The sequence below is a fragment of the Thamnophis sirtalis genome, unplaced genomic scaffold (genome assembly GCF_051295495.1).
Source record: "Thamnophis sirtalis isolate CommonGarterSnake01/CBP01778 unplaced genomic scaffold, rThaSir2_p1.2 scaffold_10, whole genome shotgun sequence".
NCBI classification, from domain to species: Eukaryota; Metazoa; Chordata; class Lepidosauria; order Squamata; family Natricidae; genus Thamnophis; species Thamnophis sirtalis.
This window is the reverse complement of record NW_028261390.1, coordinates 45647178-45665283: the sequence shown is the minus strand read 5'-3', so window position 1 is coordinate 45665283 and position 18106 is coordinate 45647178. Positions and strand designations below refer to the sequence as shown.

Here is an 18106-nt window from a genome sequence, read left to right as displayed (position 1 = left end):
GCCTTATTACAAATAATACTGAATTTCTAGATTGCCAACTCTAAAAGCAGGATAAAGCTTCTAACTGCTACAAAACACAAACAGGGCTACAGCAGAACATCATACTCTTTATCTGAATTGCTTAGGAGCACATTGCATTGGCGATGATAAAATAACAGACAGAACCATGGCCAATTATTGTGAACTAGAAAGCTGTGAACTGATATAACATATTCTACATCAATGTTTTTTAGTGTAGATCTCATAATCTGACTGCAATTATGTGATCTAAGCAGATACCTTCTGTTATACAAGCCATGGGAAAGATGTAAAAAACTTCACTAGCAACTTTGTCCTCTGATAAAGCCAAAAAGGAAAAAATAATAATAATAAGGCAAATACAGAAAATGACAATCAATTTGATTCATGCTGGTAGTAACAGTCAAGAAACTTGCAGTAATTGCAGGATTCCAATCAGTACGTTTTATTATCTACACAATAGCAGCATTTCGTGCAAATAGAAATTTTCACAATTCCCATTCAGCTAGGAACAAGCAGTCAGACATAGATCAATTACTCCAACTAGCCCTTATCTACTAACTAGATCTCAAGAGTGCAACCCAAGCATTCTGGCTTGTTCTACTCTTAATAAATGGTGTGCACCTAAGAAACTGAAATTGAACTGAAACTGCAACAAAGTGCATTGAATAAAGTCTTCTGCTTGATAGTTACTTTCATGGAATATCTGAATATCTTTGAGTGATAAGTCCATTGTGTCTAACTATGGATTATTAGAGTACAGCAATTTAGAAAATATTTTTGCATCCTTTTCCAGATTGATAGACATCAATGGCTTTTTTACAGTGCTCTTCAAAAATTAAATTTAAGCAGAACCCCTGATGTGCAACAACTTCATTGGGATGAAAGGACCCAAAATCTTTGTGATTGGTATGGCTAAATCAGCATTGCTTAGTAATGCATTTAAAATACTGTCCTTAATTATCCATTTTTATTAAATTGAATCTAGCTATTAAATTAGACAGTGCAATTATTTTTCATACTGGAACATAGAACGTTGGATTATTTTATTTATGAAACAACCCATCACTCATCAACAGCATATATTTAATTAAATCCTTCCTAGATTTCTTTTCATTTTGTAGCTACTGACGAGATATTAACTATCATCTAAATCGGGGGGGGGGGGTCAAACTCACATGATCACATGACATATTATCACTCCCTCCCCTTTGCTAAAGAAGGGATGGACGTGGCCAGTGTGTGATGAATCTGGCCTGCGGGCGAAGAGTTTGACACCCCTGATCTAAATAATCAAGAAGTCACAATGAAAAATTCTAAAATTCTCTTACCTGTAATATCAAACCAGAGTGGAGTACTAAGTGGCTCTACACCTATTACACCAATCATGTGAGCTACTGGATCACTTTCCATGACCGTAAAAGAAAAAAACGATTCTTCAAAAGAAATGGGTTCAGAAGATGGAGTGGGTTTTGAGATCCATTCTATATGAAGACGGGCTGTTGATGACTTTTGTGGACGTCCATTATCCACAGCTTTGATCTAAGAATATAACAGTATTAGAAATTTTAAATGTTTGAAGGAAAATAAATTATATACAACACAGAAAATACTGGACTAAAATGGCCAACTCACAATCAGGAAAGGTCAAGAACCAGTAAGTTTGTAGCTGCAAAAGAACTTTCAATACAATCCTATTCAGACATTTTCAAGCATTTATTGACTTTAAGGTTTATTCTCAACTATATTAGAATAAACTGCATTATATTATCTATATATAAAGTATATAAATGTATAAAATGGAGACTGTATGTATGAAGAAGCAGGCTAGAAAACTATTTGCACAATGAACAACTGAATCTTAGCTAAGAGAATGTTCTTTAAAAACCATTTGGTTACTAAAATATTACATGAACATTTTATTATTTTATAAAAAGGATAACACTCATCTCATTTATATTTTGAAAAAGTAAAAGTTTGGTTTTAAATTTCTATCAATTTAAAGATTTTCCAGTATTTTACACCATTTCCCAAACAACTATAATAGTGTTACATAAAAATTCAAAGGCATTGATAGAATGCAAGGTCATGTAATTGAAATACAGACTTACTGTTAGAATGTCGTATTCTCCAGCTCCAGAATATTTCTTAGATGAGACAACACCCGTTATTGGGTCAATAAAAAATTTTCCATGCTCATTGCCATCCTCAATTTTATAAGATATTTCTGCATTGGGACCTTCGTCTTTGTCTGCAGCTACCACACGATAGATTGGTTCTTTTCTTGCTGTTCTTTCTCTCTCTGGTTTTTCACGCTCGGGCAGTTTGATTTGATAAAATTTTTGCAAGAATTGAGGTCGATTATCATTTTCATCTAAAATTTTCACAATGACACGGGTAAGGGTTGATTCTGCTGGTGTACCATTATCTGTCACAGTTACCTAATTGGACAATAAAACAATTCACAAAAATAAATGTTTCTTCTTTGTTACAAATCAAAGCAGACTGTGACTCCCCCTCTATTTTTCCCACTGTAGAACTTTCAATACCGTTTCCAGCTGTAATGTCTAAATATTTTGAAAAGTGGATAAAAATGTGATTATCTTTGCCAACAATATCTAATATAAGCCTAAATTAAATCAACTTCTTAAGTATTCATAATTGTCTATGTATCAAAATGGAAAACATGACTCACTTTACTGCAAGCACTTGGAAAATAATTAAATACTATCCTTAAATGGTGCTAATATTAAGTATAGTTCTAATGTTCAAAATATTTTATTTAACAAATCAGGACTAGAACCAAATTCCGCAGTGCTGAAGCTAAAACAGGGAGGAAGAGAGTCACTTTTAAAATGATGCATTTATTTATAGAGCCATCCATCTTATGTGCCACATCTCTAGCAAGAACAAGAACACAAAAGAATCAACAAAAACTAACCTCCAAAAAATAACTCTTGAGTCCGTGAATGTATTTTTAAAAATCACAATTATTGGGGGTCAGTTTCACCATCATAATTCAAAGTTTGGGGGAAAGCCATCTAAAAGGATGGAATCCTGACAGATCTCAAGGAGAAGTGTATTTCATGTAGTAGAGCTGCTACTTGGAAGACACTCTGCCTAAGTGCCATCTATCTGACCTGATGGAGGCAAAGGGAGCTGTGGCTTTGCAAATAACCTGGCCCTATGCCAGCTTTAACAATAATAACCGACATTATGAATTATACCTGAAAAGAAAATGGAAGTCAGAATACAGCAATGGTATTATAGAGGCAACCAAAAGAGCACCTGAATGTTAGATTCTGCTCCTAAGTCTGAAGTCTTTAAAACTCTTAGTAATTACCAAACTTGCAAAACTCTTACCCATTTTAAGTCCTTATGCTAATTTATAAACATTTTTGCCTGAATATTATATTTCACATCACACATATGCACAAACTGTTCATTTCATGTGAAAATATGCAATGTCATTCAATATAAATCTACTAAAGTTGTGACTCTTATATGGGATGGAATAAGATTGAATCAACCATATTATCATGTTTATGCTTATTTATATGAATGTAGGTTTTGTATTTTTTACTTATATGTTCTTTGCAGTAGCTGCCATGAAAAGGCAGAGTACAGAATTTTCACAACTGTACCAACTATCCTTTGTTAGTGATTAAGCTCTTCCTTTTTATTAAGATAAAAATGCCTACATTTCTGATCCATACTTTTGGTTGTATCTGTTGGAGAGCTATAATATCCAGACTCTGCATTATAGTCTCTGTTATGTGTCCTGAGAGTGTTTTGTTGGTATATTTGCCCATGAAACTGATAGTAGGTAGTGAGACAAAGGCTGATGAGGTTCATGGTTCTGATTATTTCAATGTTAATGTATTTGGTTAGGTTGGCTATGTTCAATAGTACTGCTGACCTGGACTCTTTCATTTGTTCTGTGTCTATATCTGCATTGTTTACATCCATAGGTCCAGAGCTTGCAAAATAATGGTGTTGGATGTATAAAACAAAAAATACCATTGTAGTAGATTTTTAAGGTGCTTATTGCTTTTTAAAAATATTTTTCTACTGCTCACTAAGTCAAATTGCTTTTGATTTGCTATCTTTATAATGTACCTTGAAACTTTTTCTCTGCATATTTCTAAGGCAGGACTTAAGAAGACGCAGTGTGAAAAAATAAGGAGTCTGCTTACAAAATCTTTCTCGTGCTCTACCCTTTGCAGCCCTCTTTACCACTTTCTAAATTTCTCTATAAAATCCCTAATTCTCAAGAATGGATCTGGCATAAAGGGAACAAGTGAAAAGGATAGAATGGTGTTTCATTCTCATGAATAAAATAATTTAAGTTTTTGATTTATTTTAGATAAAATGTTGAAGTAAAGACCCTCTGCTAAACTCACCTACTATGTTGCTATTTGAACATTCAACTCTACTGTATTTCTATCACACCTTTCCCAAATATCTCCAGGGCTGAATTTGATCCACACTCCAAACATATTTCTTTGAGAAACAATAAACAGAATGAACATTCCTCATCGAAGGCCACCCATAGATTTTATGGCTGAGTAGGGCTTTGAAGACATTATTACTAACACTCAGAAACTTTGTAAAAAATAAGCAACTGGCTAAGGTGGTTCTACCAAAACACTTATACAACAACAACAAATATTGTTAAAGAATCAAGAACAGTTATTCATACTTTTAGTTACAATTGCAATCCAATGCAGTTCTAACTAAAAGTACGTCCATCGACTGCAGATGCCATAGTCTCTGAAACAAAATGTTTAGGACACTACTATAACTTTTGGAGGTATAACTAAGTACAGAGAAAATAATTGCTCCCCCCCCCCCAATGTTATGTAGGAACAAATCATGTATTCTAAGAAACACTGAATGTAACTATAACACATATGTACTTACTGAATTTAAAAGATCTATATAAAGATTAGTTTAGAACCTAAGAAAATATAAATAGGATATCTTTGTTTCAATGGAAAGAGAAGTAAAATATAGGATAAATGTTAATAGTAAATAAAAAATAAACTTGGTAGTTTCTCTAGTCAAAACTTTTAATGTCCAGAAATTTTATGACAATATTCAATTAAAGTTAAATAAATACAACCTAAAAAGTTCCAGGCTGGCAAATGCTAGATATGTAACATTTCTAAATTAACATATTTTGACAAATTTTAAAGTGCCCCTGGATGTCAAGTGCAATTTTGTCTTTAATCTTCCCAAGTGAAATTATGTACCCCTGTAATAGATTCATTTATTTTACTGTACTTTTTTCTTTGATATCCCTGTTATGTTTTTGATGAATCTCACACATTTCCACATTTCCAGAACAGTGCAGCTTTTACTATAAACAGAACTACTGTGGAAAAAAAAAGAAAGCAGCCAAATCTTTTTGATGAAGTGCAATATTAATCTCTTGCTGATCAGGCCTGCAAACAGCTTACTGAGCAGCCTTCATCGAATTGTCAGAATTGGCATGGCTCTAGAACAATTGACTAAAGAATGGCACACAATGCATTAGTTTAATGTAATATATAATAAAAGCTCAATGCTGGATTTCTGTTTCACAAGAGTAATTGAATTTGCAGGGGATTTTACTGGGATCATTGCAATGGCAGGCCTTCCTGTTCCAAGTATAAATGGACACAGTGAAGCATAATAATAGGAAGCAAATACTCAGATCATACCCAGACAGTTTGTATGAAAGAAATGGAAGCTGATTTCCATTTCTAAACCTCACAAAACTGACTCCAGCTGGGTGAGCACTTTGAACAAAGATGTTGGTGTGCCAGAAGGAATGAACAGATAAACAGATAATTAAGACTGCAATACATGTAATTGGAGACTTGAGGATGAAGTTGTCTTATTAAAAAAAAAAAACCTTTCCTTCTTCTAAGCAGTCACATGGGGACTGTTGAAACCCAAATTTTCCTCCCAAGGACTGAAGAGGGAGACCTAGCATTTAGAACTTTATGGATTCCCATTTAGCACACTCTCATTGCATTGAAGGGGAAAGAGCAGAAGAAGGACAGAAATATTTGGGAGGTGTATTGTACAGAAGAAAAGGGATGTGGTGGCTCAGTGGCTAAGATGCTGACCTTGCCGATCAGAAAGGTTGGCAGTTCAGCAGAATCCCTAGTGCCACGTAACAGACTGAGCTCTCGTTACTTGTCCCAGCTTCGCTGTTCCTAGCAGTTCAAAAGCATGTAAAAAATGCAAGTAGAAAAAGAGGGACCACTTTGGTGGGAAGGTAACAGCATTTTGTACGACTTCCCTGTTTAGTCATACCAGCCACATGATTACAGAGCGCTGGTTCTTCAGCTTTGAAACAGAGATGAGCACTGCCCCCTAAAGTCGGGAACAACTAGTACACATGTGCAAGGGGAACCTTTATGTTATTGTGCAAAAATATCCCTCCCCCTCCCACAGCACAATTATTTTTCGTAGAAGTGTACTAAGAACACAGCAGCATAATTTACCTCTAATATATGTTCTGCTTGCTGTTCTCGGTCAAGTTTTCTTGAGGTTGTTGTAATTAGACCTGCAAATATATATAAAAAGATCAATTCATTAATCATTATTTGGTATGATGAGAAAAAGGGAATATTGTCAACTGCAATTTTATAATCTAATTTTGTTACAAAAGTATTGTATTAGCCTGTATATATGTATTTTCCGAGTTTATTTAATATTTGATTCATTCCTGACGTACTTGATGCTGTGATAATGAGCAAGAAAGTCTTAATGTTAATGGCAGAGTTAGGGAAGACCACTACTGAAGAATTCAGCCAGAGTTCAGTTCTTTATTTGCTTTCAAATACAGCAAATTAGATACTCCTGCTCCATTGGCCCAACCGACTTCATAGAGTACATTTGTTTTAAGAGTCACTATGTAAGCAAATCCAATCATTTAGAGAAGAAGCAGAATATAATTGTCAAGTAAATGAAAAAAAAACTGATGTGATTTTAAGTACGCATTGCATTATGGGGATGGGCCATAAATGTTTCCGGAAGAAATCATCCACTAAACTGTCCTGTCCCTTGTGAGATGGAGATCATATTAAGTTTAATGGGGATTTTAAAATGTATCTTTTTCTAAATAAAAAAAATAGTTTGACTATTATATCTAGCTTGAAACACAAATGGTGCAGATTTGCTTTATTTTTTAGGATTCTTTCTTTGAATACCAATATATAAACAAGGAATTAATGATGACATGTAGAATTTGACCAGGGCTGCTGTGGTCATCTTCAGTTTGGCTGAATGCTTGGATAGTTTCAAATAAGACAAAGGAGCACGATACTGGTCCTGTCTTTTCTTCCCCTCTGATTTCCATACATTCAGCTGGAGAGTGTAAGGAAAGCAAGCTGCTTAAAATTTTAAATCATGAAGGAAAAATGTCTGAGTTGAAATAAACATATGTAGTTTTCCTTTAGCCTCATGTTTTCAGACTTTCCAGGCTAAAGTTCTTCATGCCTCCAGCTAAAATGTGGACACAGCTTTCCCATTTATCATTAAACTGACCCTTTTCACTATTAACTATCAATAATGCCATACACTAAGCTCAAATGAATGCTAAGTTCCTAATTAAAAGGTGCTTTTAATGGACTGGTATGGAACATTCACAAAATAGTAAGGAAGTAACAAGAATAGGCTCTCATCAACTGTTTTTTACAGCCTGAAAGATAATTATAAGTCAGCATTTGGATATACTTTCAGTCTGACTTTTTGACCTCTATACTTCTGACAGAGCTATTTTCTGATTTCTAACAGATTGGACATCAATTAGCATATTCCACCATCTGGCACCATCTATGTTAGCACATCATTTTAAGACTGTCTAAGAACATTCTTCAAAATCTATTCTTTTCCTGCACTTTTACATGTTCATTCTTGGAATTAGTTCCAACTAGACAGACATGGTGAAAATATGTAATGCAAAAATCTATTCTACGGAATATATAGCAGTGTCAACATCAAATGTAGTACACTTTACTTACAAGTATAGTTGTTCCCTTATATATGTACAAACACATAGCAAAAAAGGGATATAATGGTATATTATAAAGCTGATCGAGTTATAGAATTACAGTTTTCTTAAAACAGTTTTAGAATTGCCAGTTACAGAATTTCCTTTAAATGGAAAGTTGAAAAGCTAGAGATACATTCCTGGAAACCCATTTTACAATGTTCTCCATTTTAAGCATGAATAGTTCTATTAGGTTATCCAGCTTAACTGGAGCTTAAGTAACACTTATTGGAAAATTTAGACAGACTGTATTCTACAGCCTTAAAACAAATTACAATAATTATAGGGGAAAACTGCAAGTATTCTTGAGATAATGTCATTTCTATAATGGTATTCCTGTTGCCTTATCTTTAAAAAAGTTTTCCTTAACTGGATACTCATTATAAATAGGCTTAATGAGTTACAACCTCATACTGACATCCAAAGAGCTGTCCTAAAGTATAACTTGTGAATGAATAAGTGAGTAACAGTGCCCTATGGGTAGCAGATGGCACACCTACTTAGCACAAAGTCAATAAAGTATATGCTGGCAAACTTGTTTGATTGGTATGTTTGTCAAGGAAGTCTCCAGGACTTCATGTGCTAGATCAAAGGTTACCATTTTAGCTCATACTTGGTATTTTGCTGTAACAGTCACTATGTTATCAGCTGTCAGGAAACACTAGAATTGGTTTCAGCAAAACTACAAAGTACCGGCATTAGAGTGCATATGTGCCGGTACCAGACTACTTCCTCAGTCTCTATGCAGCATTAAGATGTTAAGATAATGAATCTGCAGATTTTGCAAGAATTAGACTTTTAAGTCATATAATGCCACATGAGAAGATGGATCCAGACATTGGCTTGCTGCCCAAGAAGAACACACAATAAAACTAACATTCAAAGTATAACAAAAGGAACTAGCCCCTCATAGCTTTACCCACTCACTATAAAATCTGTTTATGGGCACTTTATATATTTTATATGAATTTTCAAACAGCGAATAAGAATTTAATTGCATAGAATTTAAATTAATCTGGTTATTTTAAAAACAAAAGATGTCCTGTTCACAATACTGTAAATATTGTTTCTTGAAAGGACAAGGCAGACATTTATAAAAATATAAATTGAACAACTTTTAATAAATATTTACTTTCAAATAAAAATGTCAGCCGAGGGCAACATTTTTGGAAGGATAAGACTTCAACTAGATAATACCTATATAGTTATGAAAAGTGCTTGAGCATTGGACAAAATTTCAATGTTTTATTGCTTTATTACATATTAGTTTTTGTTTTAGGATGAATCCCCCACATAAATTTAAACAAGTGTGTTAAGGACTTATTTTATGAATTAACTGAAGATTTAAGTCACTTAAATTGACTATATTTCAATAGTTCTGCTTTAAGGCTAAATAATATATTTCAATATTCAACTGATTTTTGTCTTGATGTTCATTTCATAGGAAAAAATAACAGCTTTTTAAAGAAAAGTAAACTCTACATTGATATCATTATTTTTTATATAGGTTTAGGGTCTTTGATTTAAAAAGAAGGAACTGATAGCAAGTCATGAATGCTTGCTAATCAGCATGATTGACTTCTACATAATGAGTTCTACAAGTTGTAGTTAAAACAAATCCTTGTTTCCTGTGATATGAAAAATACAACCATTTTATACCTTTTGGCAAATCTAAGTCTAAAACTAATCTACTGAGCACTTGTACTGCTTATCCAAGCAAATTATATTTTCTTTAACCAAAAGAGCAAATCAATCCATATTTTAATTTCCCCATCTGTACATTGTTCTACAATTATATACAGAAGTTCTGATGTGACTTTATGTGAAATTTCTTTAATCTCAAGTTTCTTCCCACTCAATGTAACTATTCTGTTGCTTAATTTCCATTTGGTTAAATTAAAAAGGGCTAGGAAACCGGAAAGCTCAAAGATAAAGATCAAATGTTGTTGATGCTATTTTTAATCTATTTGATTATTTCATTGTGTTTGAGAATCAAGATCATCTGACTCTGAGGTTTGTTTGTTTGTTTTTTTAACAAGAATGGCACATACTTGAACAAAATGTGCCATAAGCTTGGTAAAATAAAGCTTATCTAGGTGAAATATTTTTACTTCTCCACTTTTGTTTATTATTTGAAATTAGTAAATTATGTTGCCAAATTATCTAGTAATTTGGCAAAAGACAATATATAAGACTTCTGGTCTAATGAAAAACCCAGTTATATGCTGTTATATATTGCATTTTAGATTCTGGCAATCTAAAGTTAATTCAAAATAGTATGAGATTTGAGAATCTCATTTTTATGAGATTATGAGAATCTTGTGAGAAGCTGATTACCAATAGCTTCTTTTCTTTGCTAAAATATACTAGGATAGTCTGTTCATAAAAGAAGGAGAATGCCATCTAAATTGTTAAAATACATAATAAAATACATTATTTAGTAAATATGTATGGGGGAGCTTCCCCAAATGATAACTCTGATCCTGAATAGCTTGCTGAAGTGAGACTAACTGGTAAGGGGACTAATCATATATCTTTTTATAGTCTTTTACACATCATAGGTAAATGGAACAATAATTGATGAAATATGAAGATATTGTTATCAGTATGATACAGATAATTCCACTGTTATCATAATGGAAAGACTTGAAACTTACACTGGATTCCATAATGTTCTCAATCATATTTAACAAATCTATACTTGAATTAGATTTTCTGCTCTCTAATTGAATGTCTATTTAATAGAAACCAACTAATGCAGGCAGCCTCTAACTGCACTGTGTCATAAGAGGCAACCTTTAAAAACTGTTCAGAATTGGCAGCTGATCCCAGGATGACCGTAATCTTATTAATTAAAGCTGATATTTATCCCCATTATACCTGTGCTGTGTCAATGCAATGGCTCCCACTCCATTTATGAAAGCAGCATGATTTGCTTCAAAGGCTTAGTGCCATTTTATTGAACTACCTGGAAGATTGCATTTTCCTATATGTATCTTCAAACTTCATACTCCAATACTCCAACCAGATTCAGGGAAACAACTACTAGAGTCAGAAATGGTACTTTAGTTATTGCATAATTTTGCATATTACATAAATATGGCATAATGTGCATTTTCTTATGTGTTATGGGGTTGATAACCTGATTTGAAAATTGCGTTTTTTCTATTTAAATTCAGTTTATTTTTTAAAACTAAAAACTGTAGGGGAAATGATGCACATCTCCTTTTCCTAGTCTAGTGAGCCAGCAAAAGACATGTCCATGCTATATCATCAACATGATTATATGTCGAGGCACATTGAACACTATTATCTTCCCACAGAAATGGTACTTATTTATCTACTTGCATTTGCATGCTTTCAAAAGGCATGGTTGGCAGGATCTGCGGTAAGAATGGGAGTTCCCTTTGTCACATGGTGCTTGAATCTCAAACCGTTAACCTTTCAGTCCCAAGTCTAGTAACTTAACTGCTAGTCTACCACTCTCTAAACTAAACTGAATGCAGTAGCTATTATAGGACAATTATACGACAAATAAAAATAAGTTTGTCCATTATTATCATTCACAATCAAGAATGCATAACAAAACACATTTCAGCTCAAGATACTTTTTATATAGGTATCTAGCAAATTTATTGGTACTAGGCAAATGGATCTACAATTAGAGCAGGTTTGACTCCAGTCCACTGAGAATTAGTCATTTTTGATGCATGCTGCAATGTAATGATTACAGGCTCCAGGTAATTAACAACCTCTTCTTCACTTGAATTAAAGTGGTTCATATGGCTAAGCTCTTCCCTTTCATGTGGTACTTTCATTATAATAATAAAATAAATTGATTTCATTTCTTAAAAATCCAAGGAAGCAGAATAAGGAATGTGTGCAAAACCTTCCCTCTCAATGAATTTGACCCCCAGTAGAAGACAAAGTACATTAAAAAAATAATAATAACAGAGGTATTAAAAGATAAAACACTGTTAAATCAAGTCCAACTGCTGATGACTTTGTGGATATATAATTTTTATTAAACTATTGTCATCACATCAATTATGTAATTGTAATCTCCTTTATTTCTATGAAGCTCTCTTTCGCCCACCAATTTTATGTTCCAGATGGAAACAGAAGTTGCATTTTGTAATTTCATTCTGTTTTGGAGTTTTGGATCATTTGTAACAAAAACAATAACAAAGAACAAATAAATAATGTGATTATAAAGTGCAATGTCAAGTAACTGCACTTATTTAGCGACAGCAATATGGCAGCCCTCATTGCTGCTGTTAATTGAATCCTACCCAATCATTAGGCAAGGCCCATTCTCATCCAAGCCAAGCCACCCATAGCCATAATTAATATGATTGCCCCAAGGTAGTTCTAAATACAGGTGGGCCTGAATTTTATTCATATACCTATGGAGGCACTGCAGCAGCTGGGACTTTGAGGGCCAGTAAATTCATTTGTTCAGCGCAGTTGTAACTTTGAATAGTCATAACCAGTACAGGTTTTTTTTAAAATAAAATGCCTAATAAGTTTTCTAATTATGCTTGTAATAACAAAAACTACAAGATAACTCATAAATCTAGTTCTGAAAGCTATCAAATATGTCAGATATAGAAGATTCCTGAATTACTGAAAATTCTATAAAAACGTTAATCACTTCCTAACCAAATGAAAGACCCAAATAAAAAAAGGATCCCCCTACATAGTGGTGGGTTTCAAAAAAAATTAGAACCTATTCTGTAGGTGTGGCTGGGTGATCATGTGACTGGGTGGGTGTGGCCAATGTGGAAAATGTGGTGGAACTTGCTTAGCAACCAAAATTTTGGGCTCAATTGTAGTCATAAGTTCTCTCTCTCTCTCTCTCTCTCTTCATCTCTCTCTCTCCCACTTTCTTTTTTTCTTTCATTCTTTCTCTTTCTATCTTGGTCTCTCTTTTTCCTTTCCCTCCCCCTCCCTCCATTCCTTCCTTCCTTGTGTGTATCTCTCCCACTCCCTTCCTCTTTCTTTCTCTCTTTCTCTCTCCCCTCTCTCTCACACATCCCTTCCAATTATATTCGTAGATATATGAACTAAAACCCAATAAATCCTATGATCATGGCATTCTGTGTCCTACAAGCAATTCACAGAGCTCAAAATTCAGCCTCTTACTGCTCTGAGGGTTAACCGAATATGGTTAATCGTCTTGTTATCTCTTGGCTTTGGTTCCTGCCTTTTTAGCAGAGAGGGCTAATTTCAAACGGCTTTTTTTTCCCTTCTGTCGAAGCCAAATTTCTCTGCCACTCGGCCGATTACCTGGTGGGTGTCCAAAGGTGTTGGCCACGCCACGGAAGGCACACATGTCAAAAACACACACTGCACTTACCGCAATGCAAGGCACATTAAGGGACCCATAAGATCCCACAGATTAGGCCTCCTCCGAGTGCCATCTGCCAGCCAGTGCCGGCTGGCAACTACGCGGAGGAGAGCCTTTTCTGTAGCAGCTCCGACCCTCTGGAACGATCTCCCCGTGGAGATTCGTACCCTCACCACCCTTCAGACCTTCCGCACAGCCCTCAAGATCTGGCTATCCCGCCAGGCCTGGGGGTAAAGACTATAGTTTGCCCCCGCCCGAATGTTGAATGAATGTTGTTTGATCTTAATTACATATTGTATTTTTATGTTATTGTACGTCTTCCCCTCCCATAAGTTGTTAGCCGCCCTGAGTCCCCTCAGGGAAAAGGGCGGCCTATAAATAAACGCAACTCAACTCAACTCAACTCAACTCAACTCACACATGTGTAAGGGGGACTGGATCAGCTGAGAGGCTGGCAAAGAAGCCTGTTTCTTCGCTGCCGTGGCTCGCAGAGGAAGAAGGCAGGTATTATAGCCGGCGCTTGCCTCTTTCCCTGCCAGCCACCCAGCTAAGCAGGGCAGGCAGGGCTGCAGCTGGTGGGCCGTAGGAGCAGCGGTGGTGAGCGGTAAGTGAACGCCAAGCAGCATCGCTGCCTCCTTCCTCTGTAAGTGTGACCAGGGAGAAATCAAGGAGAGAGAAGGAGAAGAAAGCCACCCCTAGCAGAAGCTCGGCTTTCTCGTCCCTCTCTCCCCGGTTTCTCTCTGGATGCGCTCGTGGAGGAAGGAGGCAGGGATGTTGGCCAAGTGGAGGAAGGAGGCAGTGATGTTGGCCAGCGAGCTTGCTTCACTTACCGCAGCCCTTCCTGCCTTGTTTAGCTGGGTGGCTGGTCGGGAAAGTGGCGAGGGGGTGAGCGCTGGCCAGCATCCCCACCTCCTTCCTCCATGAGAGTGGCCAGGGAGAAATCAGGGGGAGAGAGGGAGAAGGCATCCCTAACAGAAGCTTGCCTTCCTCCTCCCTCTCTTCCCCTGATTTCTCTCCGGACACGGTTGCGGAAGAAGGAGGCAGGGATATTGGCCAATGCCCACATGGCAGGCACCCCCTTCTCTTTGACAGCTGCTTGGTTTCCAATGGGGGGGAGAAATCCATTTAGAGGGAGAAAAAACGCATGGATTTCTCCCCCCATTAGAAACTAGGCGGCTGTCAAATAGAAGGGAGCGTGCGCCACGTGGGCTTCTTCCAACAGCCGAATCCTCCCCTCCTATTCCTTCTTCGGCTGTTTCCCTCCAATGGGGAGGGAAAGAAATCCATGCAGAGGGAGGAAAAACACCCATTGGAAACCAGGAGGCTGTCAAAGAGAAGAGAGAGCGTGCCACGCGGGCTTCTCTCAACTACCGAATCCTCCACTCCAGCAAAGTGGGTGGGGCAAGCCTGGTGCGGAAAGGCGGGCGAGTGGCGATTGTGTGGGTGGGGGGAGTGAGCAGGGGAACAGGCCAGGGGAGGGAGCGTTCGGGTATGGAGCCTCCAGAGGACCCATACACAAATGCACGCTGGATTTCTGGATCCGGTACATGTGCACCGTACAGTACCGCTTTAAACCCACCTATGCCCCTACAAGACAAATGAATAAGGCACACAGGTGTGCACAGCATAGGTAGCACTGGGCAAAAATGCTGAACCAAACAGTTGCATATTTCAGTTTAATTCACTGATTCCTTGATGAAAGGAAAATAAATGACAAAAGCTGTCTGAAAAATTAATGCAATGATATTGCTAGATCTGTTGGAATCAAGGACCTAAACAATAAAATACACAAATACACAAGATTGCATTATCTATACAGATTTGCATTTAATCCTGATCTGGAGAGCACTTTATCACATATACTTCCATATACTTATTTTCTGTGGCAAATTAAATCTAAGATATTTAAGTCTGTATTAATAAAACAGTATATAATTTGTGAAAAAATACATACCAACCTGAATTCAAATTACTGGCTGAAAATAAAATACTTTGAATGTAATGCTCTAAATTTTATTCACAACATGTTCAAATACGAGTACCTGCCAGCATTCCCAATAAAAACCGTTTTTTTCCCTATTGGGCCAATATATAAATCAGTTTTGCAATAGCAGTCCTAATATTGCCCACATATTTTCCATAGAGGTACATATAACCTCTCAAAGTCTCAAATGATTTTCTCCAGTTCAATTTCTATTTAACAATCTGAAGAATCAATATGGTGGTGTAAATTTCACAAAATAATATCTGCCAGCTACTTACCAGTTTTAGGGTTTATATGAAAGAATCCTTGTGGATTTCCACTACTAATCTTATAAGTGAGCTTTTCATTAGAGCTTGAATCTGAATCAAAGGCTTCAATCTGGATGATTGAAATGTCCTTGGGCGAGTTTTCCATAACTTCTGGGTAATAAACTGGTTGCGTAGTTTGTGGGGCATTGTCATTAACATCCCCAACTTCTATGTAGATTTCAATGAATGAAGACAGAGGAATAACACCTTGATCTGTTGCATAAACAGTTAGCCAGTAATGAGATGTAGTCTCTCGATCAAGCAGATCAACAGTGAATATTGTACCTGTTTAGAAAGATAAAAAAAGATAAGTTTTAAATGCTTTTTCCTTACAGGACAGGTCAAAAATATTTTTGTTACTCTGTAAAGAAAGAAACAGCTTCCTATATTTATATAAAGTATAATGTTCAAGCCTGTTAATTATAGATGGGAAGCAAATCGTATTTAGTTATTATTAATCAACATTATAAGAAAGAAAAAAACAGCACAATTAAATGTACACATAATTGTCTACATGAAATATATCCCAAATAACAATTGAGCAGCAAAGCTGTCAACACAGTTGATCCATTCCCACTTGCAAAAGCAGGAAATAAGTACCTTAATGTGCAGTAGTACTATAAATAGGTTGCATACTCTTTAGAAACTCCTGGTTAATTCTTGTCAGTTCTTTAGGAGGAGAATTACAAGCTTGTGAGGAAATAGACCCTTGCATTTCTTGGCCATGGCTAACAATTATAGCCAAAAAGCCGATTAACATACATGGTTAACATGAATGTCACCTGTGCTTCTTCTCATTGAAAGGAACCCATGAACTTCAATCTTTCCCCTTACTATTATCCTATTTATCAGCTTTAAACAATACCTCATCAGATGCATTAATGATAAGGTTGGAACTGAATTCCATGAGCTCAATTCCAAGTCATAGCAACTGTCTAGTGGAAGCCGGCAGATCGACAGGTAAAGCAGATAAAGAGCCTAAAATCAGGCACTGGGAAATGTGCTCTCCTCTTAGGACACTTTGATCTAAGATAAGAATAGCTGCCACTTTTTGGCTGTTTAGAAGCTTGTAAAAACTTTGTGTTCTAGAGCAGGAGTCTGCAACCTTAAACACTCAGAGCCATTTGGACCTGTTTCCCACAGAAAAGAAAACACCGGGAGCCATAAAACCTGAGTGGGCATGGCCAACTTGACGTCACTTACTCCCATCCAGTCACATGACCACCCTAGCCTACTGAGCTGGTCATTAGGGCAGAGAAAAGGTTGTTAAAAACACCCGGAACCACAAAAATCTTTTGACATACTGTTTTTTTTTCAGACTGTAAGTTGCACCGGTGTATAAGATGCACCAAGATGTCGAAGAGGTAAGTAAGAAACAAAAGTTTTTTGTCCTCCCGGGCCCGCAGGAGCACTTGCAAGCTTCAGCAGGGTTGGGGGAAGGCAAAAACACCCCCAGTTTCGCAAAAAAACAGGTGGAAAATGGGCTGTGTTTTGCAAAAACAGGGGCATTTTTGTGAAAAACAGACCATTCTTTTCAAAAATGGAATATGGGGCGAGACTTCAGGAGGCCAAAAATGGCTGTATTCGGTGTACAAGATGCACCATTTTCATGATCTTTTAGGGGGGGAAAGGTGCATCTTATAGTCCAAAAATACGGTGTATTTCTCTCTATATATCTCTCTCCCCCCTCACATCTCTCTCTCTGTATCTGTCTCCCCCTTTCCCTCCCCCTCTCCATTTGTGTTTCTCTTCCTCTCTCTGTGTGTCTCTATGTCTCCCTCTCTCCCCCTTCTATCTCCCTCCCTCCCTCCCTCCCTCCCTCCATCTATCTAATTTATTTATCAGCACAAATACAACATATACACACACACACACACACACACACACTCACATATATACACACATCCATCCATCCATCCATCCATACATACATACATACATACACACATATATATCTGTCTAGCTAGCTATGATTGCAAGGGGAAGAGGAGGGTCACCCAAACAGCTCATGCTTGTTCCTCAGCTAGCCCAGATTTCCAAAAAGTTGCCAAGAAGAAAAGGAGAAGCGAAGAGCCCAACAGAAATCACCGGGTTGGCCCAGCCTTGTCTTTTTGAGAGAGAGACACACACACACATACACACACAGAGAGGGGGGGAGACCGGCTGATGAGTGAGCGTCGTTGGTGAGAGTGCTCCAGCTTTCTCTGAGCCTGACCCCCCAGGGTGGGTAAGTGAGGTTTGGTGGGGCCAGTCTCCTTTTCCTACTGATCTGAGCTTTACTCGTCCAGCAGAGTATACCCACCGCCTTTCATTAAAAAGCATCCTCCAGGTGGCAAAAATTTTAAAGCTGTGGCTGGGCACTGCAGGCCTGTCTCCCTTTCCATCATCCCCTCCTACCG

General features: G+C 36.9%; 1 protein-coding gene across 5 annotated transcripts in view; it reads right to left on the bottom strand.

Moving 5' to 3' along the window:
• The window catches only part of FAT1 (FAT atypical cadherin 1), a 119636-nt gene that overhangs the window by 51676 nt on the left and 49854 nt on the right, over nt 1–18106 (bottom strand). For all 5 annotated transcript variants that reach the window (XR_001313312.2, XM_087724490.1, XM_014062249.2 and 2 more), the window contains exons 3-6: nt 15678–15992; nt 6516–6577; nt 2130–2459; nt 1350–1560 (exon numbers count right to left, since the gene is read on the bottom strand). Coding sequence is in view for 4 of the 5 variants with exons in the window: in XM_087724490.1 (XP_087580616.1) it covers nt 1350–1560; nt 2130–2459; nt 6516–6577; nt 15678–15992 (918 nt within the window). In the remaining variant the exon portion in view is untranslated. The remainder of the gene's footprint in view (nt 1–1349; nt 1561–2129; nt 2460–6515; nt 6578–15677; nt 15993–18106) is intronic.